Raw genomic sequence first — 24,777 nt, 5'->3', positions numbered from 1 at the left:
CCGGGTGATTTGGATACTGTTCAGCTGCTGCTGCCAGTGCAGAATCGTCTCCATCCGGTATACCCACATGTTGATGTTCCCGACCAGCACAGACTTGCCGACTCTCTGCACCAGCGTGCACAAGGACGTGTAGAGGGTCTGCAGCAGCTCCCTGATGAGCCTGATGTTCTGCTGGTCTTCGAGGACTTGAGTGGGGGAGAAAAAAGCATGAGCAGTCACGATACTGGGACACGGTACATTTGGTGTGCGGGCCTTTCTGTTCTGCTCCTGTCACGTGGGTACTGCCTCTGGGGATGTGGTTTTCTTTCTCGCTATTATTTATTTGACACGTGGCCAAGCTTCTACACTTGAGGTTACTGGGTAGAGTTTCCATCGTCTAGGTCCCTCTTTGTTCTCTTCTCCCTACTTTCTGACAAAGCCTCTTTCTCTCTTCATTGTTTCCCCGGTGCCAGGTGGATCACCTGATCTGAGGGCAGTTTCTTTGGGCTAGCAGTGATGTCCTGTGTAGCTGGTCAGCAGTCAGGAATGTGAGTTCTGATGCCGTCTGCCTGAGTCTTTGTGGGATTAGAGACAAATTACTCTTTCTTATGGGCCTCAGTTTCCCTGCATGCACAGGGACTCAGATGAGCCAAAGATCGAAAGTGGCTTCTAGATCAAATAGTCTGTGAATCTATTCTGCCTTGTGCATAGCTGAATTTTCTAGGAATTTGGAATCCAGAGGCTTGGTAGCCGAGCTTGGGACATGTGCCCGCACTGAGAAGTGTGAGAGGCATACAGCAGGGCAAATGGGTGCTCCTGACGAAAGGCTGGCAGGGGACAGTCCCTCCCCTTTGTCCTGAACACCAGTGACACTCCTCTCTGAACTGGAATTTGGCAGCCCTGAAACGCGGCTGGAGTTATTCATGTCCATCCACTCACCCTTCCTTAAATCTCGGGACATGTCTGCTCGATTGGAAAATCCATTGGCCCATCTCTATAAAAAGGGGAGCGCGGTGGTGGGGGAGTGGGGGCGGGGTAAAGCTCACCTTTCAGTACCACTTTTTCCAAAATGTTCATGAAGTTCTTTTGGGCGATGCCGCTCAGGGACGTGAGCTGTGACTTTGCTATCAGTTCCAACAGCTGTGGGTAAAAATAGAAGTTGCCAGGCTTAGAACACGGAGACATTTTTCTCCTCTAATCTTTGCTTTTGAGTCACACGACGTGGAGATACGGACCAACAGGGAGAGAGAAGCGGCCGGCAGGCCCACAGGAGAATAAAAAGCAGATGCTCACAGTGAAAGACAAATGGGTGTAATTCAAAACCCAGGAATCAGACTGAATATTTAATTCCTTTTTTCTTTTAAACATAAAGAGTTTGGCTTCGGCCAGGGTGAATTCATTCTGCGTGTCCTACTTCAGCAAGTGAAGCCGAGGGACTCCGAAGGGAACAAAGCCGACTATAACCGGCAAATGTTTGAGTTCTCCACAGCCATTTCCAGCAGGAATCCTTCTACCCCTCCTTGAACTTCTTCCCCACTGGTACCCACTGTTCTCGAGGTACATGAAAGCTCATGGTCAGCAAGATGTGTACTTTCCAAGGAAGGGGCAAGTCTGTTCCAGAAATCTCCTGCTCAGGCCGTGTTCAGCACAAACATTTGTTAATTAGAATCTCCCACTGCTTACTTAATCTTCCTTTAGAAAGAGGCCGGTCACAGGGAGAGAGAGGAATTTAGGGTTGTAGAGTGTATATATATATATATACACATACACACATATTTCTACTGAGAGACTAGGATCCTTTGGGACTATGGGCAAGTTACTAAATTTCTTGGTGCCCCCACTTCATCTGTGCTAATCATACTCAGAGGCCCCAAGACTGCTGAGAGCTTTGAATGAGGGACTGCCCCGAAAGCACAGTGCCTGGTAAGGATTAGGAAAACCAAGGTAGGTTGGTTGGTTGAAAGCATGTGTCCTAATCCCACTACCCCATTTATCGCCAAACAAAAAGGTAATAATTTAAGTTGTTGCATCCTTAGTCTGGTCTTTCTTTGGTAACACAATTATTTACAGATGTAATATTTTTTAAAAATCTATCAGAGGGGCGCCTGGGTGGCTCAGTGGGTTAAAGCCTCTGCCTTCGGCTCAGGTCATGATCTCAGGGTCCTGGGATCGAGCCCGGCATTGGGCTCTGCTCGGTGGGGAGCCTGCTTCCTCCTCTCTCTCTCCGCCTGCCTCTCTGCCTACTTGTGATCTCTGTCAAATAAATAAAATCTTAAAAAAAAAATCTATCACAAATTCTGTTGAAAAATGAGACTTAAGATTGGAAGGACGTCTTAGAGATCAGGTAGCCCATTTAACAGCTGAGCAAAGTACGGCTCAAGCAACTAAGTCTCACCAGTTTTGCGCAGTGGGCGGACTCAGCTGAGACCACCTCAGTACACTTCATGCTTTCACAGAGTCGTCAAACAAAAGAGGTTGATGTGAAGTGAAAACAATTTTACCAGAGCCCAGCGGGCCCCCAACTAAAACTAGCTAGCTGAAGACTGGGAACCAAGACTGCTCCTTTACCTCAGAGCTTGAATTTCTGCTCCTAGGAAACTTTGCAAGGGAGTTTCATCCACTGGCCAGGCCCCAGCCCAACTCCGCTCAGGTCAGTAAACACTGAGCATGACATTGTGCTGGGCCACTGGACTCAAGGCTGAGGGAACTAGCAAAGTGACATTCTAAGAATTGGGCTGCAGAGGAGAACTAAAACTTTTGGATCAAAGCCCTAAGCAATTCAAAGAACCTCTGCTCCCATTTGTTTAAAACTTCTGTCCTCCTGGAGCCCCTTAGGAGCCTGTCAAACCACATACAGACTTTTAATTTCCTGAACATAATTTCACTCTAAGTAAAAACAAAGCAAAACAAAACACCAAAAAACAAAAACAAAAACAAACCCCAAACAAAACACCCCGAAACCTCTCCCGGCCTGGCTTCTGTATCTCTCACACACACTGGGAGAGGGAGCTGAGGCAGGGCTGAGGCTGGTTGGTTAGGGTTCGTACTGACGATCCAGCGCTGGAAGCCAGGAGCTGACCCAGGACCCACAAAGAGAGGCAAGAATTCTGTCCATCTGTAGAGGCCACATCCACGGGCGGTGACCACACTGGATGACCTCTGCTTGTCTGGTTCAGCTCTGTCACCAACCAGCACATGACAGGCAAGAGAGGAGTGACATATGGTGCAGAGGGACTGGCCAGAACTTTCGTTTATCTCCCAGACCAACAACAACCAGATTCAGAAGGCCAACCCGATGGTCTAATAATACCCCTCGCCTCACATGACCAGCATGAAGCAAGATGAAAGAAAACAAAAGCCTTGAGTCCCTCTCCGAAGGGCAGTTAGCTGTGAGCTGTGACTCACCATGGGCCGGGCGGAGGGCGGGCAGCTCTCTGCCTGAAATCCGTCCAAACCCAGCTTCCATGTGACTACCATCTCTTGAAGGCATCAGTGTTAATCTTGTCTAAAAATGCACCAATCACAAGGACAGAAAACTCTCCAGGCTATGACTATGCATTTGAGGGAAAACAAAAAGCCCTTTCTGACTGAGATGATGTTTGACTGAGCAGAAGGAGGAATGCAGCAGCAAAAATTTCTCAACTGACAGCAGAAGGCCACGTCAAGCACCCTGTGTTTAGCCCTATCTCAAGAGAAAGTTCCTCCTTCCACTGCCAGGCAGTCGTGGGGTGAGGAGAAAAAGCTGTGGAGGAGACCCAGCTTCTCTAGCTGGGTGACCTTTACCGCTCTCTCCCATTAGCAAGTGTTTTCTGAGTGTCCACTCTGCCCTAGCGCTGGTCACGTGGCTATGGCAATAAAGACACATGATGGCTAGACTCACGGCACTTATGGTCTAGTCGCTGGTGGAAGTCAGTTAACCTCTCAAAACCCTAGTTTCTTCATTTCAAAGATGGAAATAAAAAGACTACCTACTTCACGCGGTTGTTAGGAAAATTACAGAGATAAATATGTGAAAACCCACTCTAAATTCCAAATACAAGGCAATATGAAGATATTATTTCATCCTCTTCCAGACCCCAGTCTTTTAGTGAAGTTTATAGCTGCTATCAAGGTTTCGTGAACTTTCTGTGAGGGGCCACATAGTAAATATTTTGGGTTTTGTGGGCCATATGCTCTTTGTCCCAAGTACTCACCTACTTAGCTCAGCAGTGGTAGAGCAAAAGCAGCCTTAGGCAGTATGTAAATGAGTAGATGTGGCTGTGTTCCAATAAAACTTTATTTACAAAAACAGGTGGAGGGCCAGACTTGGTCCTTGGGCCACAGTTTACCAACTTCTGATATATATCTATATCTGTGGTATATATAAATGTAATATATATCATAGATACATCATAAAATTTAAGAAATATCTATGTGTATGTGTGTGTATAAATAGAGTTTAGGAGGGTTTCAGAACTAAACTTCCTGCTTCAGTTCCCCCATCTGTAAAATATGCATAATAATAGCATCCACTTTAGAGTTGCAGTGAAGATCTGTGTTCATAAAACCTACACAACAGTGTCTGGTACAAAGAATATACTCATTATTATCATTAGTTTTTATCATAATGCAGAGACTATTACTAGGTAAAATCACTGCTAAGGAGGGCATAGTCAATAAAGTACACTTGGCTTAAAGATCTTTAGAATCTCTATATTTCAATTTTATTCATTGTCAACCAAATGCTTAAGCGGTTTCAAGTTTTAATATTCCCTTCTGTCATTTTTATTATGTTTGTGATACATGTAATAGCTCGCTCTCTGTTAGTGAGAGTTAATGTTGCTACATTTCACATCTCACATTGTTGCATCTACCCCGAGGTCTTATTTTGCTAACAGTAACGGGGGGTCACTACGTATCAGGGTCACTAGGCATCAGCACTGAGAACTTCACATGTATGATCTGACCTTGCTTAGTCTTCCAGGGTGAGCCGAAGGGTTGGGTTCTCCACTTGATAAGAGAGGACACTGTGGCTCAGAGAAGTCAAGTACCTCGAGTCACACTAGCAGTAGTGAGAGAGCCAGGACTCGTGCCCATTTGTGTGTTAACAGAGGACATGTATTTTGAGGACTTAAGGACTTCAGCTTTTCAGGGTCAATCAAACGGGCACCTAGGGCAAACTTTAAAACTAGTAGCAATATCACGTATTGCGATGTTCTAGGAGACAAGAGTCTGGAAGTTCTCTATTACTACGACATTGTGACAGGTGATCAGCTTTTACCAGGCGTGGAGAAGAAAATGCCCAGAAAGTGTTACTAACACGACTGGGATGGTGCAGTTGCTTTTGGTGAGCCACTTAGGTCTACTTTCCACGGAAGCAGAACTCTGCAGGCCCCGAATGGGCAGGCAGTTTTGTGTAGAGCTAGTGGTAAAAATGACCAAATCGATTCCTTTTCCTTCTGAGAGCTGTGTGCCTAGGGGAGCAGGACTCTCTCTAGCTGTTCATTTATGAAGAGGACATAGCCAACTGGATTCTTTGCCCCCAGCCACAAGAGAGCAGAGGAAAATGTCTTGTTGGGAAAAGCGGTTTCTTTTCTGCTGGGCAGATCTGAGCCCAGGTGCCAGTAATTTGCAGCTGTGTTTTGGGGGGAGGGTCAAGAGGAGGAGGACGAGGGGCAGGAGGACTCTCAGCAACCCCTCCCCCGAATTCCACGGTACTGCCGCCGCGTGGGCAGCCTGGGTATCAGGCCCGATGTGCAGAGACTATTGTGCAGTCACAGGAAAGGTTCTGGGCTACCAGAGGAAGGGATGGTGGTCACCGCAGGCAGAAACCACATCCTGCCCTTCTGCTTTGGCTCATGCTGGTTTTGGAGACATTGAGTAGGAGAAAAACCGAGTTGCAAGCAGTATCGCATAGCAAACCTCGGGGCGGATCCCAGCACGGTTTGAAGTGGTGTGCGGACCACGACTGGGCACAAGACACACTTCCCTTCTCTCTTACTTCGCTGCAGAAAGAGGTTTTCTCTCTCCTCTCCCCTTCATTTCATCAGAGCATTCGCACTTACAGAACACACGAGCTCCTGTCACTTCTCTGCCTGAAACCCTCAAGCGGCTCCCCTTTCACATCCAGAAGAATCTAAACTCCTTTCCGTGACTGGCCTGTGCCCTTTCTCCAGCGTCACTCTGCACCGCACTTCCCCGACTCATTCTGCTCTAGCCACGCAGCCCGTCCTGGGTTCCCTGCACCGGCCGGCTCATGCCCCCCCTCCCAGCCTCTGCCCTTGTCATGTCTCCCTGTGCTGGCTTCGACCCACCCCTCAGGCCTCAGTCCAGAGGTCACCTGCTCAGACCGTCCTCTACGGGAACCGTCTGGTCTCCCTGTTCCACTTATACATCTCTGAAATGATCTTGTTTCCTTGTTCAAGGACGCTCTAATTGGGATCTGAGCCTCAAGACACTCCACCCCCAGCCTGGCACATGGTAGGTGGGCGACTGATACCTGTTTTCTAATACATCTGTTTTGCAACCCATGCATGTTGTAGCTGCAAGAGACCTGGGCAAGAGTTTACCCAAGTCCCTCTAGATGAGGCAGATCACGGTCAATGGCAGATGGTCTGGACTTTGAGGCTGGGGGTCATACGGGGTCTGGTCCCAGACTGATGTTTCAGGAGTTAATTCACTTCTGGTGCATACATATCCCGGACACCTTCCAGAGAGGCAAGCGGCCGAGATCTAGAGCGACACTGAACAGAAGCAGTAGCTGGCCTGCCCCCTTAAGACAAAACCACCTGGAGGTTAATCATAGGCTGGTGCTCAAAGCGTCCTCTGTCCTGCATAGAACATGGTTAAGAACATAACTTATCTCTAAACTCTTCCATGTCCTAGGACAGGGCACCCTGACGTTTGAGCTGTAGGTCTGATGGAGAAGCATGCCTCCGGGCTATCAAAGGTGGGCCAGAGCTGCAGAAGCCTGCGGTTCCCACTGCTCCGTACCCAAAGCGGGGTGCCTCCAGGAAGCTTTGGTCTTCTGGAAGAAACCCTTGGTTACGTCAGGCGCTGCCTCCGCTTGTACCAAGTGCCTTGCCCTTTCAAGACCCTTATTTATTCAGTGGACAACACATGAAAAACCTGGAAAGTTTTGTCCTGACTTTGAGCTTGAACACTGACAGGTTGGAAGAGGGAACATTTCAGCGGCATTAATAATCTTCAGGCACGTCAAGATCGGGTAAATATTATTTGCAAGGGAAACATCTCTCTAACGGAGGGCGTTAAAATCCTAAGAAGGAGGGCCAAGTTTATACAAATTAATTGTATTCTCACTGGAGAGAAACTCGCCTGTCTTCTATCCGTCCCAGATATTTTTGAACTTGTAACGGTGCCCTGCTCCCTGTTGCCGCAGTCGGAGCGGCTCTGCTTGCCTCCATATTCCTGCTGAGACCGGGCTTCCTGTCTGCTCCAGCATCATCCCCTCCACCCTGGGATTCCATGAGACTGGATGTCACATTGCCCTCAGTCTCTGGTCCATCTGCACTCCCTGCCCCAGTCCCCTTCTTTTCCATCTCCAGATTTCTGCTCCTGCCACCTGCCCCGCAAAGCCTGCCATTTTCCTCTCTACCTTGCCGAGTCCTGGCCCTCCTACAAGGAAGGAGGCTGGTTCTTCAGTCTCAGGTTCTCCCTCTTCCAAGAAGCTGTCTCCAATATCCCCTTCGTCCACTCTCCTACACAGGACCAAAACCCCATTTGCCATCTCAGTGGTGGAACCTTGTCCCCCCAGAGTATCCCAGAAGCTCCTGAGAAACAGGGGCCAGGTGTTCGTTGACTCTCAAGTGGCTTTGGCAACCCTAGGTCAATGTTACGGGTTGCATCCAGAAATCCCTGTGTAGGAAGGCGAAAGCAGTCACCTGGAGGAGCCTGTGATCTCTGGGGATCTAGCAGGAGGGAGCTGTCAACTCCTGGCTATTTGGAGCGCCTCCGTCAGTGGACCCGAGGGGACTTGCGATCCTGGCTTACAGATACTGGAAAAAACCCCTGTTTTACCCTGAACTGGAGCACTTAGAGTACAGTGCCAAATGCTCTCAGGAACTTACCTCCTTGAATGGGAGAAAAGTCTGCTGATAGGTATTCAAAAGTCAGCTCACCTGTCCAATTTACGATACCTCCCCTCCCCCCGCATAGTGAGTCCCTGACTTATCCTAGAAACTAGACTGAATTTTTGTATAAAATCTATTTCTGGGCACATCGTGGGATAAGGTTCAGAGTCCTTAAGAAAAAAATTTGATCCTGCGGTCTCCAAACTGGGATGGGAGAGGAAAGCAGGCAGAAAAACCATAAAACATCAAGCTCTCCATTTCATCTTTAATCTCTCTTATTTCTATCATCGTTCTATGTGTGTGTTTTCTAATGCCTGTTATCAGGACCCAAAAGATGAGGATATTAATGACAACATGAGATTCTCCTCGAGTTCTTACCATGTATTAGGCACTGTTGGAAAGGATTTAAATCAAGTTTTAATTCCTTGGGCAACACGATGGGGCAGATACCATTATCAGCACCTTTTATAGGTAGGTGATCACAGATGAATTCATGAACACACATATATGGGGAGTCCATGCTGACATTGTTTGGGGTCCACGGTCCAAAATACCACGATGCTGGGCTCCTGGCCATCCCCCTCATTTTCGCAGGCGCTCCCCACTTTTGTGGCCATACCCCTGTGTCTGGGAGTGTTCCCATTTCTGTGGGTACCCAGACATTGCAGGATCTACAATGCAAAGCCTGAATGCTTATTATGACAGAAAGCCAGGAATTCTTCTTCTATTTTTTTTTTTTTTTAATAAACATATAATGGGAAACCCAGGAGTTCTAAGACACAGACTTTCTCTGGTAGCACTGGCAGCCTAATCCCCACCTTGGGCCCTCAAATGTTAATTCGCAATCATTTCTGCAACTCATTTTCAAGTAGGCTCTGTTCCTTTGACTTTGCTGTGTCTGGGTGACAGGCCTCTTTCCCTCTATCCCAGCTTCTCTGTCCCAGGGGAAAAAGAGCCCCTGGTTTTAAGACCCAGGTGGCAGGGGCCACCCTCCACCCAAGGAAGGCACTGGGTCTAGGGCAGTGCCAAATTAAACCAAGGTCACTGCGGCCGAGAAACCCGGTGAAGGGGTCGGGCTTGTCAGGCACATCACAACCCACCAGGGGGTTGGCAACAGTACGCCCTTAATTTAAGGCATTGGGTTTGAATTGGAGTCACAGTGCCATATTTCAGCCTTTTGTTGGCCAAACCGCCAGTCAACTTAAACTAAAACATGTTTTTGGAAGAGACGTTTAGGGGTGGTAGGAATGCAGGAACTTGCTGGAAACGTTCAAATGATCTTATAGTGGTAATGCAGAAAAGAAGTAAGAATGTGCTGGGTTTCGGTTGGGATGTTCTTTTTTTGCTGCAGAGGGCTAGAGAGTGGGGTTGCAAGCATTTGCTTATCCTTTTCTGATCTGCTAACATCTGTGGGTCAGTTCATTCCAGTCAGGAAGTGGCCCTCAGGGTTCTCCAGAACCTTGCTGGTCTGGAGAGGGCATCAAGAGCCGAGAGAGAGAGAGAGAGAGAGAGAGAGAGGAGAGAGAGAGAGAGAGAGAGAGAGAGAGGGGTGGGAGATGGGCCATCGCAGGCTCACTTCAGAGAGCCAGGAGTCAGTGTGTGGTCTCCAAAACCCTCTCCCGGTTTACTGGAGACCCATTTTCCCCACTGGCCGCTCTGTGCCCTGACTGCGTTAATCAGCTCTCCCCTTCTCGTGGTGACCAAGTGCCAAGCCCACCACCAGCCCAGCCCCTGGAATCCTCGCCAGCTTCAAGCTGTGTTGGCCTTGAGGCACGGTGTAAACCAATTTTTTAAAACGACCTTTCATAAATGGGTAAGTCCTTGCCTCTAAAGGGTTTAAATCCTCTTAAAAACCCACAGTTAAAATTGTATTTAAGCCATCGGGCGTGTGTAGGGAAGAGGGTGAAAACAGTGAGTAGAACCTGAAGCCTACTGAAATAAGGTACAGATGCTGTATGAAAACCTTTCAGTTTATGTTTAAAATTTTTGATTTAAAAAATTCCCCCAAATTTTCATATTTACTGATAAAAATTATGAAATCTTGTAATAGGGGTGTTAGCCATCTCTTTTATTTCCTCTGCATGGTCTGTTTCTGAACATGACAGCCAGCATGAACACAACCCATTTTTTTGAAATGTACTTGGCTTTAAAGAAATTAAAAAAATTTTTTTTTTTTTCTTAAGGCTTTCAAAGCTGGTTCAGTCATTCACTGGAACTAAGGAGTCACTGTAGTACTGTATTAGGAAACCATTAGGTAGAAGTAGTCAGATGCGGGGCGAGTGGGGGGGGGCGCATATTGGCAAGCTACTCTGCAAAGTTGGTTTAAGGATAAGAAGAATATATGAGATGTGCATAGAGTTCCTTAGTAGAAAACCCTCAAAATGCAGTGCCTATCATTAAAATGTTTTAAGCTCTTTATAAAAATAACATTATTTCTCAAATTATAGAGGACTCGAACAGTGAAGGGGAAAAAAAGATGGTTCTTTCCAAAATAGAAACATTTTTCCACTATCGCTGAACCTGACTATTCCGAAAGCATGTAGCAGTTTCTCTGACTTAAAGATTGTTTACGGAAAGTACTCATAGTTTACAATTAGATACTATGAGATACAAGTTCTCTATGCTGGGTCTTTATCAAGTGCAAGATTTCCTTTTTTTTTTTTTTTTAAGGAGAAAAACATTTATCAGCTGGCCTGAAAAGGCGTATTAGGGAGCATTAATAATTTCGGTTAGTAGGTGGTAATAAATATTGTAGCTGATCCTGAACAACAGGTTCTGGTTTACAGGGTATCTCCATAGAAAATACATTACTGAGTGGACAGCCACCCTGTGAGGTGGTTGTAAATCCTTACAGAAGGGGCAGAGGAGGCTTAGGGAGGCTGAATCGGCAGAAAGTAGGGCCTGAAATAGCTTGACCTCAGACCGTTGTACTTTTCCATCCTCTGATTGCGGACGACCCACTGTACGGCAGAGTGTGGACTCTAAAACGGACCAGGTTTCCAATTCCAATTTTGTTGCTTACACAGCTCCGTGACCTTGGGCAGGTCATTTTACCTTGCTGTACTTCCGTTTGTTTAAACGGGTCAGCAAAGTCCCCCCACTTTGTAGGGTTCACGGAAGGATAAAGGTGAATGTACGCAATTACACGGAAATAGATTTTGGCTATTGTAGTCTTATCCCTTTGCTTTATTTCTTGTGAAAGGAAAAACAGGTAGGAAGGAGAACCATCTAAAACCGAACAGTTTTGCTGATCCCTTTGTAATTAAGACATCAGAACTGGGTGTCCTCCCCTGACACCTAGAACATGGAAACTATTCATATTCTTAGTAACAGAGTTTCCAGCTCTTGCTGGGCCTCTCTCCAGCCAGCCTGGGCCGGGTTGCAGGCCACAGTGATCTCCCTGGAGGGGCAGAGTCACACCGAATGACACGGACATTTCATCCAGAAGGTCTCTCATGTTCATCCCTTTTGGATGGTAGTAAGGGCTCAGCTGAGAGCAGACAGATCTGCTCATGTGATCACAGGCTCAGCTCAGAGCTTCTGACCGCCAAGGAGCCTGGGTATCAGGTCGGTTGGGACAGCCAGGCCTGTATCTGCCCAGATGACAGGTGAATGACCCGGGCCTCAAGGGGGCTTGATGTCATCACTCTGGCTGAGCCGTGGCTATCATCTGACTCAGTGACCTGGCACCGAGCAGCACAACAACCCCAGGAGAAAGAAAATGAAAACCCAACCAATCAACACCCCTTGTGTTGATTTACTTGTGAGTAAATTCCCTCCTGCTTCTGAGCCTAAAACGTCTTAGCTGCGACCTCCCTGGTTGAACCACGGACAGAAACGCACAAGAGACCAAAGAATGGGGGAAGCAACAACAATAAACCAGTTAAAAAGAATCACAGACTTGAGGGGCACGGCTAGACTCATTTGCTTTACTCTATTCATCATGAATATTTTGCTAAAGCTCATTAACCACCCCCCTCCCCGCCACGCCCCAAACATACGGTTTCAGATGGAAAGCAAGTGACCCAAACAGGTAGTTTCAAGCTTTGGTGAACACGAGACTGAATATGTCATCCCATGGGGTGGAAGGGAGTCATGGGTAGGAAGCACTGGGGTGCTCTGAACTCATCTGGGTTTGTAGCCTAAATCACGACTGCCTTCGGGTCACCTAGAGTCCGCTCAGGCAGGACAAGGAGGAGGACAGTGAGAACAACCCGAGGAAGGAACGTTTTTAAAACAAGCCATGGTGTTGCTCTCTATTGGATTTGCTCTGGCTCATGTTGCTGCCCACAGTGTGTCCCCATTTATCCGTGGGGGCTGGGAGTGGCTCACATGAGCATTATGGCCACTGCCGTCTGTCACAGCCAATCTCAGGAATGCCCTAACTGGATCCACATAAGGACTTGAAGTATATCTGGAGAGAAGGGAGTGGACACATTTGTTTTCTGCTTTCCTCAAAATTCCCAGGGTCCTAAGAAGCTATTTTGCTGGGGCAGGGGTGGGGGGTAGGGCAGATAATGACCTCAAGACAACCTGAAAAGACAATTCAGCTGAGACTCGTGACCTTCAGAGACTTACCCGTACGACGTAGTTAAACCTTCTGGAATCCAGAATGGCCGTCGAGAAGTCCAGCCTGTTGAAAGCTTCCCCCAGAGTGCAATATCCATGGCGCTGGACGTGAAAACAGGGGGTGCAGAGGTCATTCTCCAGAACAGTCCCCCCCGGACTCTACTGACAGGCTGGATGCTGGTCTTAGGTAATCTATGGCCACCTGTGGCTTTCCTGTGCCACGAGCAGCTCTTTCTGGGAACCCCCTGCAAGCCACAACGATGCGGGGTATAGCCAGCAGCTGCTTTAGCCAGGGACTCATGAGTTCAACACCCCTGTTCAAGATTTGTACCATTTGAGCCCTGGCACAAACTTGAATGGGGAGATCACCAGTAGTTGCTTATCAAGGGAAGGTCGGGAGTTGGATGTATGATGGGGGACATGATGCTAGCGGGTCACTGTAACATCCCCTGGCAGGGGAACTACACTTCCCAGGGTCAGCTCTGCCTGCTACCCTGCCTCGGATCTTTAGTGCTTTTCTCATTGTGATCATCAGAAGCATTTTTAAGGCTTCATGAGGAAGCAAAAAGAAGTTTTGCTCTTTTACCTGTAAATGTACAAGGAACTGGGAGCGGAGAGCCCTGACTCTGTCCCAGCTCTGCTCCAAGTATCTGGGAGGTCGTGGGTAGGTCCCTGGCTCCCCCGTCCCCAGCAGGGCCTCAAACAGGCAGGGATGTACATTTCACCAAGGTCCCTGACACTGAGAGAGATTCTATCATTCTACCAGACTGTGTTGTATCCTAGGTATTGCAGCAGATGCCCGTGCAGAGAGAAAATATACATAAGAGGGTTTTAGAAAGTGTCACATGAATGTACTTATTACTGTGTCTTGTCCCCTGCACAGTTTCGTTAAAAACTTCTGCTGTGTTTGGCAATGAGCCCTTCCAGGGCTAAACCTTAACAAAGCTGGAGTCCGAAGAGATCTCAGAACAAAAGAGAGGCCCTGTTCTAGGGGAAGGGCCAGGGCTTTATGACAATACATTTGAGATGGGTATATTAATCTTTATAAAGCATTTCACATAATCTCACCGAATGATTGGGGAGTCTACTTAGCGACTTTTGCTTCTCACTCTCTCTGTAGCCCTAAACTCTGATGGTCGGCTAGGCGGCGGGCTGCTAGCCATCATCACCAGCACCCAGGATAACAGCCACAATCTGAAGTAAATATTCTTGCCCAGTTTCCCCTCTCTACCCTGTTGGGAGAGGCCAAAAGCTAAGCATATTCTTTAACAAGTGGATGGATGCTCACCTCTTTAGTACTTCCTTTGTGAACATAGATCCATTTTTCTTGGTGGAAATCTACAGAGGCAAAAAATAAGTAAATTTAAAAAAATTTTTTAAAAATTAAAAACAATCCCCCTCAGCTTTAAAATCTGCAGCGTGCCCCAAGTTTTAAACCTGTTTCTTTTTTACATATCCACTGTGTCAAACATTTTGACAAAAAAGACAGACCCTACGGACAATCTAAGAGATGTAAATGCCTGATTTCCGCAGCAGACCTGTACTGGTGTTACAGCCCACTTGGTCTGAAGCACTCCACATCTAGGATCATTGGACTTAGAGGACCAAAGCTCTAAATCGGCGGGAAAAAAAATCAAATATCCAAAGACAAGTTTGTTTTAAATGCCAAGCCTACAGCTTAGGCAAGGCCATAAAAAGTGGAAATAAAGCAGATAACATGAGGAAATCATGTTGTCCAGGTAATTCCTGCTTATTAATAGAACTTTACACTCTTATGTACGGCATTTTGAAACATAATGGGATTTATGCAAGGAAAGAGGGAGAAACATATATATCCAAAGCCTCAAAGCTCAGTGTCAAATAAAAGCACATGCTGGAACGGATTCAGCTGGCCCTATCCCTGTACGGTAACTAAATTAACTACGTCAGATGTAAGTGGCCAGCAGGAGAAAAACACAATGACCCACTGACTTATAAACAAGTCTATAAGGAACACAGCCTTGCTTGTAACATGCACAGCCAGCTTTCTGACTGCAGAGATCCCAGTGACCTCTGTCAATGTCACCGTCAACATTAAAGCAGACGTCTCACATTTGGGGTCTGATTTTCTTTCTCCCCCCAAAGAACCCAACCTAGCGATCTTCAAACAGCCTTTTTCCAAGTTCAAAACAAATGGCTTACACTGAGTTTTGGTTTTGCTATTCAGCATGTCCTTCTTTCTCTTCTTGGCTGCAACATCATAGTTCAGGCTGTTGAAAAGGTTCTCCTTGTTGTAGACTTCCTTGCTGCAGTAACTAGGAATGACAGAAGAGGGATGAGCTGTGATAGCGATCCTCTAGTAAGAGCCGTTTCTATAAATAACTCACTGGGCTGTAAAACACAAACATACATCTTCTCAAACAAAACAATAACCCCCCATGAAAAGAACTCTGTGCAGGCACAGACCTCCCTCTTTGGGGGTGCAATAGTCTCACATCTCTGTGGAAGGCAGGGATGGGGGCTTCTACGTCTTTTGAATTTCCAACAGTGCCTGCCATTGTGTCGGACACACAGCCCTGTACCCTTTAACCAAGGGCAATGCCGGGCCCTACAATATTACTTTAAGCAAAAATGATGACTGCAGGGGGGGGGGGGGGGGCGGGGGGGGCGGGGGAGGGGGGCGGAGGGAGAGGGAGGATTACTGGTATCACTGTAGTCCACAATGCCTTCATTTTGCAAAAGCACCCACCCTAAGCGGCTTTCTAAAAAAACAGCTTTATGGAGATATAATTCGCATACCATACAATCCACCCATTGAAAGTGTGCCCAAGCGGCTTTTAAGGAGCATGCTTCTGTCATGCCTCTGAAACATGATCACATTTGCCAAAATCGGACTGACGCCCTCCATTTCTAGGCGATGTTTTGTGTCCAGTGCTAATTGTTTAGGTTTCATGTAATTCTGTGACTAACACTAGGCATCATGCTGTGGGGTGAAGACCTTGGGTCCTAAGTGAAACCAGCTGAATTCACAGCTCATAAGTTTCTAAGGGCTAAAAAGACAGAACTGGGGGCGCCTGGGTGGCTCAGTGGGTTAAAGCCTCTGCCTTCGGCTCAGGTCATGATCCCAGGGTCCTGGGATCGAGCCCCACATGGGGCTCTTTGCTCCGCGGGGAGCCTGCTTCCTCCTCTCTCTCTGCCTGCCTCTCTGCCTAGTTGTGATTTCTCTCTGTCAAATAAATAAAATATTAAAAAAAAAAAAAAAGACAGAACTGCCCCCATCACAGGTCCCTGAAGGATGCACAGGTTCATCTGGGGTCAGGTGCATATTTCCGTCAGTAGGCTGAGTTCTAGGCTAGTACAACCATGTAACTTTGCAATGAGTCTCTGAAGAGTTTCTGCAGAAGGGATGCCAGAGAAATACTGAGGAATAGTGAGTAGCTCTTCCAAACCCCATGGGTATGGATGCGAGAGGCAGGATTTCTAATGCCCACTGATAAAACATAAATTAGGGCCTTTTTCTTCTATCACCAATATCAGAGTCCTTTAATTTTCTGAGTCCCTCTGCTGAATTTAAAAGGGGATTTGCTTTAGATCTTCTGACATACGGCTATTGGGTAAAAGGAGGCCCACCTGCACTTCTCCATTCCACGGACGTTATGTAAATAGTAAAAGAGAAAAGAGGGTTTAAAAGAATTTCCAGTATCCTGTTGCTGAAATCGACTCTCAGGTAGCACTTCTGTATCTTGCTATATAAATGCTTACATGTGACATCACCAACAATATTCTGGGTCCATGGGGAGGAGCTTGATGGATAATAATTTTTTTAAAAAAGATTTATTTATTTGACACAGAGAGAGAGATCACAAGTAAGCAGAGAGGCAGGCAGAGAGAGAGAGAGAGGGAAGAAGACTCCCTCCTGAGCAGAGAGCCCTCTGAGGGGCTCAATCCCAGGACCCTGAGATCATGACATGAGCTGAATAATCATTTGTTAATCTGCCCTATAAAGGTCATGTTTAATACCATTTACTGGGTTTCCTAAGAGCTATAGCCTTCTTCATTTTCATTCGGGCGAAAGAGGATATTTTTAGGTTTCACAGTGAGTCATTGAAGCCAACAAGAAATTTCTATCAAAGTTGAGGAGAAGGGAAACAGAGGGAAGGTCACTTGATTGGTCCAGGATATACCAAAGCTGAAAACAGCTTTAGAAAGCAAAGGGAGAGCCTTTTGTGTGTAAAAAGGCCACATGAAGGCTTATTTTTAAAGAAAACATACTTCTGCACTCTGAACAAAAACTGAGAGCCTAAATTCCACCTGTAGAGAACCATAAAATAAATCAGTCTTATTCTCTTAATCACGCATTTGAGATTTAGCAGAAAGTTTTCGGAGCCTGGACCGTAGACGGTGGCCATTCTCCAGAAATTGTAAAAATTTATAGTTTATCTTACTCTCTTCTAATTGAGAACATTACTCAAAGGAATTTGAGCACCTGCCTTCCTTACTGAAATGACAATAATCTGCTTTAAGCCCAAGTGACTCATTTTCAAAGTTAAGTTTAAGAAGAATTTGACATCATTGAGGATGCTCTCCCACTGCTGAATGTAGATAAACTTCAACCAAAGACAAGGCCTGCACTTTTCTCTTGGTTTTTAGGTTTTGGACTCCAGAGGTAGGGCCTGGAAGGAATGGCTAGGAGATTCATTTGTGTTGCCTGCTTATAGGTTTTCTGTCAAGCAATAATTTATTCCGTTAGAGGCTATTTGGGAGTTCAATTTCATCCATTTCAAGGAAATGCAAAGCCAATGGAAAATTACAACTGAAAATTTTAATAAGAAAAGCCACCACCATTTAGGAACCATGACGTTTACTTTTTTTTTTTTAAAGCAAAACTATTTAAAGAGTCTACTTTCTTCATTAAATTCAATAATAGCCACCAAAGTTGCTATTTTGTGGTCGGTTTTTACTAATCTTATTTTTATAGACACGGGCCTAGAATAAGAAAAAAAGACCTGTCCCAGCCTTATACTGTCAACAGGCACATGACCAAGATACTGAAAGACAACTTTAGAAAAGGTCGAAAGATTTCAAAATTAAGACCATTTGGGCAGAGTGAGATAAAAAGGGAGGAAAGGGAACAAAGAGGGCTATTTCTCATTTTGTTTGCATTAACAGGCCATCTAAGAAAGCTGCGCCTGCCCCAAAGGGCTTAGTTGTAGAGTAAGGCCAGTGAGATTTCTATGCTCATTTGCTCCCCTACATACCCAAAGAGTCAAACTCCCTTGGTTAGCAGCCAGATTGTTCTGGTAAAACAAACAGCCTACGAAGCTCACAGACCAGTGGCTTGCCGGCACACAGTAAGCCCTCATAAAAATCTGAACTATTATTTTTATCTCCTGCACTACTCATCCAGGGTACCAAGGTAAACTTCCTGTTTCCTGGTTCAGCCTTAGCTATCCTGGAAAGCAATACTGGAGTTTTCAGTGCAGAACTGAAGACTTGGAGAAGTGTGGCCTGAGGCTCTCACATCGCTGAGATGACTCATCTTGGGGATGGGGGAGGCAGGGGGGTTGTTGGTGAGAAGGGGCTCCCAGCTGGCGTGGACTTAGTACTGTTCTGCCGTTGGAGAGGGACGGGGCTTGGAACAGAGACGATGGCCAGCAGAATCCAGAGAAGATGTGTGGTGCAGACACGCTGTGGTCGACACTATCCCCAGTTCTGAACACACCAAAGGCACCCTTCGTTCCTGACTCTCCTTCAGGCAGCTCACGGGATGGTACGTGGAATTAGAGAAGTGTACCCTGCCTCTGTAGTTCTGTTTTATTACCCGTTCCTCCCCCCTTTTGAAAGGGTCTGCCTTCTCCTAACAGGAGAAGCATTCAACTTCACCTGTGTAGGCAGGCGTTCAGCCCAAACCTTACATCACAGAGAAACATCACCAAGCCTAAAAACAGTGGGGATATTTGAGGCTACAAACTTAGGTCTCAGAAGGCCAACTGCTTTTAAGAAGTTGGCAGACTTCTCAGGCTAAGTAGGGAAGGGATTGTTTACAATTGGTGAAGGAAAAAAAAAAAAGTGCTCCACAAACAAACAGCCGGCCGCTTTGCTAGGAGCTACCAAATGATTCCTAAACTCTGACTCATCCAAGAGCCGCAGGGGGTCGGGACCTGTGTATTGATCACCATTTGTGATAACTTCCGCAGTGCCACAGTTCTGGCTCAGAGGGCAGGCAATGGGAGGAAAGAAAGGAGGCTCAGGAAGGGGACAGAGGGGTGTGAAGCTACCTGATCCCAGCCTCAGTTAAACTCGGGTAAGTTGAAACCAACTTCAGGTCTCCCATACTACCGCGAGAGAGGCACACTATTTGCTTCTAAGGGGATTGATAGCAGCTTATCTCCTGGAGCAGATAAAGTGTGACTATTTATAGGAACCAGGGGCTCTGGAGTTTGAATCATCTGCTGCTGAGTGAGCCCAGGGGTCTGCAACCTACAATTACAAGTAGGGGAGCCACGGGGACACCATTCAGCAGACCACTGAGCCCCCCCCACCCCGCGCGACAAAGACTGAGAACTGCCGTACAGAAATAAAGTACCAAACTATCAGATCATTCCTTATAAAGAGGAGGAAGGAACCTTCTAGTCTAGGGAGAATGATTTAGGCACCATTGGTGACTTGCATCCCTAAGAGGGAAGAGTCTAGTGACAGTCATTGGTCTTTTTATTTTGCTCTAAGTAAATTATCTGATTTTCCATAAATAAGATTTCTTATTTGCTCCCCAAATTCCATAGGAACTGCCTCAAAGTGTCTTTAACGTAAGAGTTAGACATGCTCTCATCTCTCCTGAAAGACCCCCAGGATTAAATGCTTTCTGGTTTTCTGTTCTCACTGAAGACTAAGGAGTTTTAACACTTTACAAATCGCAGACAGCTGTGGGGGGGGGGCGGCAGTCTGGAGGTCCCGCTATCAAAATAACCATACTTTCTTGATAGTTTTCTTAAAATTGAGTGCCAGGGGCTCAGAAAAAAAAAAAAATAATAAATCACTGGTAAATCTCGGTAAATGAGAACCCCGTCCAGTTACAGAACTCTCCACCAAAATCAGTTTAAGCTCTGTGGTGGTGCCAGTCGTTTCAACCAAACGCTGAGAGAAAAGGCACCCAAGGATGGCTGGGCTGCACTGGTCCCTTGGGGACCCACTTTCATTGCCCTCCTCACCTGTGCCAAATGGCGGGGACCTGGAAGTTGACTGTTCATATCCGGGACTGACAGATTGCAGACCATTTAACTTACTAGACAGCAGTCCTGCGTTATTATTAACCAAGCAGAGCACGCAATCGAGGGGAACTCGGCTTTCCCACCAGACGGACAGAGCTCAGGTGGGCTTTCTGCAGTGGATAGCCGTCACTTGAAATTATTCCGCCAGGAAACTGACCGAAAGGGCCACTGAGGAAACAGGTGCAAATGCTCCGTTCTCTCAGAAGCAGAAGTCTTGTGGGTTTCAGTCTCGCCTCCCTTCCCTCCTCCGCAGCTCTGCAGCCGCAAGTCTCTACCCCGGTTCCTCAAGTCCGCCCCGCAAGCGCCGGTGCCCCAGGGACCATCTGGCCGCCCCTCCTGGTTACTCATCCTCCCTGCCCACTCTGCGGTCGCCTGTGCGTGGGAAGAGCCTGGAGGCGCTGGACCCAGGTCCCATCGCGTCACCCGACTTGTGCACACATCGCTTGGGTACTCCGAGACCCGCCGCCCGAGCGGTGAAAGGTGCGCAGCCCACTCGCCCGCGCCCCCGCACAGGCGCCCTGCGCGACTGGTGTCCTTAAGACGGGGGTCCCCTGAAGTTGTGTGCTTAAATTTGAACGTTTGCGGACAAGATCCGCGTTTGTCGTCAGATTCTCAGAGGGACCGGGGTTCTGTAGAGTTGTGCCCACTCGGAGGTGCTGACCTTGAACAGCAAGAGAAACCAAATTCCCCGAATCTCGTGCTCTGGCGACCTCTGCAGAAAGGGGTCGACTCCCCCCCACGCCCCCGCCCATTCCACCCTCCACCCCACCTCCCGGCCCCGGGCTCTCTCCTCACCCAGTTCCAGTCCCGCCTGCCCACCCCACCCCCATTCACCGCCTCGCGCCCCCGAAATCAGCCCAGGTCTGTTTCGCCGGGCTGGAAGGTGGTGGCCGATCCGCTCACCTGCTGAGGTCGCTCACGAAGCTGCCGCTCTTCTCATCCAGGAAGCGCTTCCAGCCGTCGGCCGTCTTCACCCAGCTCTGCCCGGGGGACCGCCAGTCCTGCCCGAGGAATGGCATGGCACCGGGGACGACGCGACGGACTCGACGGACTGAGGGACCGCGCCGGCTGGACGGCCTCGGGGAACTGCCGCCCCAGGCGGGTGCTCGGGAGGCCGGGGCCGGCGAGGGCGCAGCTGCGGGGAAGCGGCGTGGAGGGCTCGGGGCTGCGGAGTCGGGGCCTGTGCTCGCAGAGGGCGCGGCGCTGGGGAAGGGTCGCAGGGCGCGCGGGGCTGGCCGAGTGCTGCGCGGCCGGCGCGGCCGCAGTATTTATCCCGGGCCGCTGGCTCCGGCCCTTTGTTGCCGGAAGAGCCGCCTGCTCCTGGCCCGGCCCCCCGCCCGAGCCCACGTGGCTTTGTTTATGGGCTCGGCTTGTTTTCCGAGGCGCCCGCGGCTCCCGCTCCTCTGGCGGTTGCACAACCACGCGCCGGTGGAAACTTGAAGCCGCGCTGCCAGGCCGGGGCTCCCGCCGCCGCTCGGCTCCAGGCCCCCAGCGCCCGCTCCCCGCCCCCAGGGCGCAGCAGCTGCCGCCGCGGGGAGAGCCCGGCCCGGCTCTCGGGAAGCCGCGCCCCGTCCTCCCGCCGCTGCGGGGCTGGCGAGGTGCAGGAAGGAGGCCGGCGCGGCGTCTGGGTCACTCCTGGGCGGGGGTGGGGAGGAGGGATTTGCACGCCCCCCCAGCCCCGAGCCGTCACATCGAGTCCCGCAATCACAACAGCCCTTAGGGAACCGGGTGGGGTGGCGGTGGGGGGGACAGCACGGCGCGGCCGGACACAGGGCTGGGGGAGGGGGACGACAGCCTCCTGGCCTCAACCCAGCTCTGGGGCGGAAGCGGCCCCCCCCCCCGGTCAGGCGGGGAGGGGAGGCAGCCCCCACCCCATCCAGCCCCCAAACCCGTTAACGGGTCCGCTGCCAGCCCGGGTCCGAGGGTGGCAAAGCAAGGAGAAGGACAGGGAGGCCAGGCGGCATCCGATGCCCGCGGGGTGGGAGTGGAGAGCGGGGACAGTCCCCCACCCTACTCTCGGCACCCTGAGCACGCAGCACCCACGTCCCGGGCGTCGGGCCGCGCACCGCGCCGTCCCGAGCACGTTAGAGGCGCCGGGGCTGCGCTTTTGTTTGGAGAAACCTCTGCACCCTCCCCTCCTTCCCGCCGCGCGGCAACCTCGGGGCTGTTGAAGCCTCTCCGGGAACGACCAGGCCAGGAGTTTTGTCTTAGCTTCGGTGAGCGTTCAGAGAGAGGGACGCAGAAAGCCCCTTCGTCCGACCGACGGGGACTAAAGGAAGTGAGGCGAGCAAGCCCTGCCCCGGCGCAGGTGCCCAGACCCTCACAGACTAGCTCCTTAACCTAATCGTCTTAAACTGGGGCAGGCGGCCCGTGGGGGAGCTACGCGGTTTTCCAGATGAGGGCACAGAGGGCCCCAGAGATGAGTTAAGCCAGTGACTTCCCCAGGATGGCAAGGTTAGCTGCTTCAGTCTGAAGTTAGCCTGTTCAGTTTTACTTTTTGTTAGTAACAATCCGTCCCTCCCCATCCGTCTCTGCAGAATGTAAACCCCTTGAGAGCTGGTCGGTCTTGTTCAGCGAGCGGGCAGCCCAGCACCTTGCCAGGCCAAAACTAGACCTTCCATCGCTATTTGTTGTGTGTGTAGATGAATGGGAGGCCGTGGGAGGCTGCAGATAGCTTCTTGCCCTTCCTGACTTCTAGCTATGATGCTTCACAGTCTGATCTATCGAGCGATTAAATTGCACAAAGCAGTCGCTGCAAGTTAAAATTGCATGCTCAAGAATTCCTCCATATTCCTTCCCCGGCAGCCATCTGCAAGCGTCTTCTGTTCCACAGACTCTGTACAATCTTTAAGGCTTAGAGTAGGGCAAAGTAATTGTGCGTGCCCTGGGAGGGTGCATGTTGGAGGGGGAAGGAGATGTTTTTTTAAAGTCTGTTTTCAAGTAGCCAGAGTCTTCTGATTCAGGTTTCCCACCATAAATAATTTATTAGTGTGGTGATAGTAAAGCTTGTAAAAACACTGCAGAAGGTCCTAAACAAATGATAAACTCTGTGATCAGGCTAACAGATGGGACAGTGTTGGGTCTGGCTTTTGTTGGAGAGAACTGTTTTTTGCAAGGGAGCATCATTAAGGGATGTGATTATTACCGAGGCCTGTTAATTACATGTTGGCAAGCTACATCACTCTAGATACCGCAGAAGGAGAGATTTGAATTCTAATTCTGCTAGAGCATCGTACTGTTGTCTGACCTGAATGGATGACTTAAAATCTGGAGGCTCAGTTTCTTGAGCTTCAGGAGAAAGAGAGAGCCTCTAATGCTTCCATTTCAGGGTTATTTATTGAGTGTTGTAAATGGGTTTGGTGGTATTAGCTCTTTACTCCTCTTTATGTAACGTTACACACATGACCCATGGCCTCCTAGCGATCTGTACTTCTCTGATTTTTTAAGATTATTTATTTATTTGAGAGAGCACACAAGCAGGGGAAGGAGCAGAGAGGAAGAAGCAGACCCCCCCTGCTGAGCAGGCACCCCCAATGCGGGGCTTCATCCCAGGACGCTGGGATCATGACCTGAGAGCTGAAGGCAGATACTTAACCTACTGAGCCACCCAGCCGCCCTTATACTTCTCTGATTCTTGACATTGGACTTGACCACGTGACTTGCTTTGGTCAGTGGGGTGCTGGTGGCCGTGTTGTGAGCAGAGGATATATGTGTGTGCTTGTCCGGTTGGTCTTGCCCTCTTGTGTCTCTGCAGATGCCATGGCACGAATATACCGTGGGTAGCCATCCCTCCAATCTTGGTCCCAGGATAGGACACACGGAGCTGACAGCCCAGTTGCCGCACAGCTACTTTAGGAAAAAAAAAAAATCAGTGTTTATTAATGCCACTGAGATTGCTGTGGTCTTTTGTTACATAGCCAGTAGCTACAAAGAGTTGAGTGGCCGAAAATTTGTCAAAGTTTTTTTAACTTTTAAAATTCAAGCATAAGTAGGACATCACCCCCCCCCCCCCCGCCCCACCCTTTGGCTAAGAACTAATCTCAGGAAGCCTCAGTGTTTGTCTCTAGTCCCTCAGCTCTATCCTCTTCTCAAAAAAAAAAAAAAAAAAAAGTTGTGGCTCTCCTATCTTAACCCAGCCTTCTTCTGAAGTGTCAGTGACTGCTGTAGATTTCCCCCACCACAAAAATTCTGACTTGACCCTTCTTCAAACGCATGGTTTCTGCTGGGAAGCCTGGGCATGCTGAGCCCCTCAGGATAAAGAATGAGCTAGGCCATGTGTAGAACAGCTACCTTCCTATCAGCTCCTGGCCTGACTTTGCAAAGTCTCTGTGAGTGGAGGCCTTATCATGACTGAACCTTGAGAACCCCAAAGGCAAAGCGCTTTGGACGGAAGATCTAGAGGCAGAAGGATGCTCCAAGAATTTCACAAGGCACAGACTGGGGAGGACCTGCGTGGCCTCATGGTTGGAGCAGGACACACCATGTGAGCACCGCGATGGGGAGTCCCTTAGCCTGGACACTGACCACCTGCCTCTCCCAACAGCTTCATGCAACAGACTGCCCACATTATATGCTGGGTATTTGATTTTTTTTAAAGTGTGTGCTTCTCCACTATGGCGTGACGATCTCCTTGTGGGTAGGGCTGTGTCTCAGTGCTTTAGTCACATGGTCCCTGTGACAGCTCTTGCTATGTGACTCGCAACCAGTAAATAACCCCAAAAATGTGGTTGAACTACTCTGGGACGCTGTGATTCCCATGTCTTCATCTGTCGACATCTTATGACTCCTCGGGACCCAGCAGGGGAGGGAGGCTGAAGTTCTGCAAGGCTGAGTTCTCCTTACCAGTTGGTGAGACACATAGAAGGTTAAAAGGTAGCATCTTAGGTAAAAAATGTTTTGAGTATTTAAATGTT

At 48.7% G+C, this 24,777-nt stretch overlaps 1 protein-coding gene across 1 annotated transcript in view; it reads right to left on the bottom strand.

The window, feature by feature from the left end:
* The window catches only part of FBXO32 (F-box protein 32), a 34,166-nt gene extending 12,832 nt beyond the window's left edge, over positions 1 to 21,334 (bottom strand). The window contains exons 1-6 of the mRNA XM_046002692.1: positions 20,768 to 21,334; positions 14,799 to 14,911; positions 13,906 to 13,955; positions 12,627 to 12,719; positions 1,026 to 1,119; positions 1 to 185 (exon numbers count right to left, since the gene is read on the bottom strand). Of these exons, the coding sequence (XP_045858648.1) occupies positions 1 to 185; positions 1,026 to 1,119; positions 12,627 to 12,719; positions 13,906 to 13,955; positions 14,799 to 14,911; positions 20,768 to 20,883 (651 nt within the window). The 5' untranslated portion in view covers positions 20,884 to 21,334. The remainder of the gene's footprint in view (positions 186 to 1,025; positions 1,120 to 12,626; positions 12,720 to 13,905; positions 13,956 to 14,798; positions 14,912 to 20,767) is intronic.
* Positions 21,335 to 24,777: the final 3,443 nt, after the last annotated feature.

The sequence above is a fragment of the Meles meles genome, chromosome 1, assembly GCF_922984935.1.
Source record: "Meles meles chromosome 1, mMelMel3.1 paternal haplotype, whole genome shotgun sequence".
Classification (NCBI taxonomy): Eukaryota; Metazoa; Chordata; class Mammalia; order Carnivora; family Mustelidae; genus Meles; species Meles meles.
The sequence above is the reverse complement of the archived record's forward strand: the minus strand, read 5'-3'. Positions and strand labels throughout refer to the sequence as shown.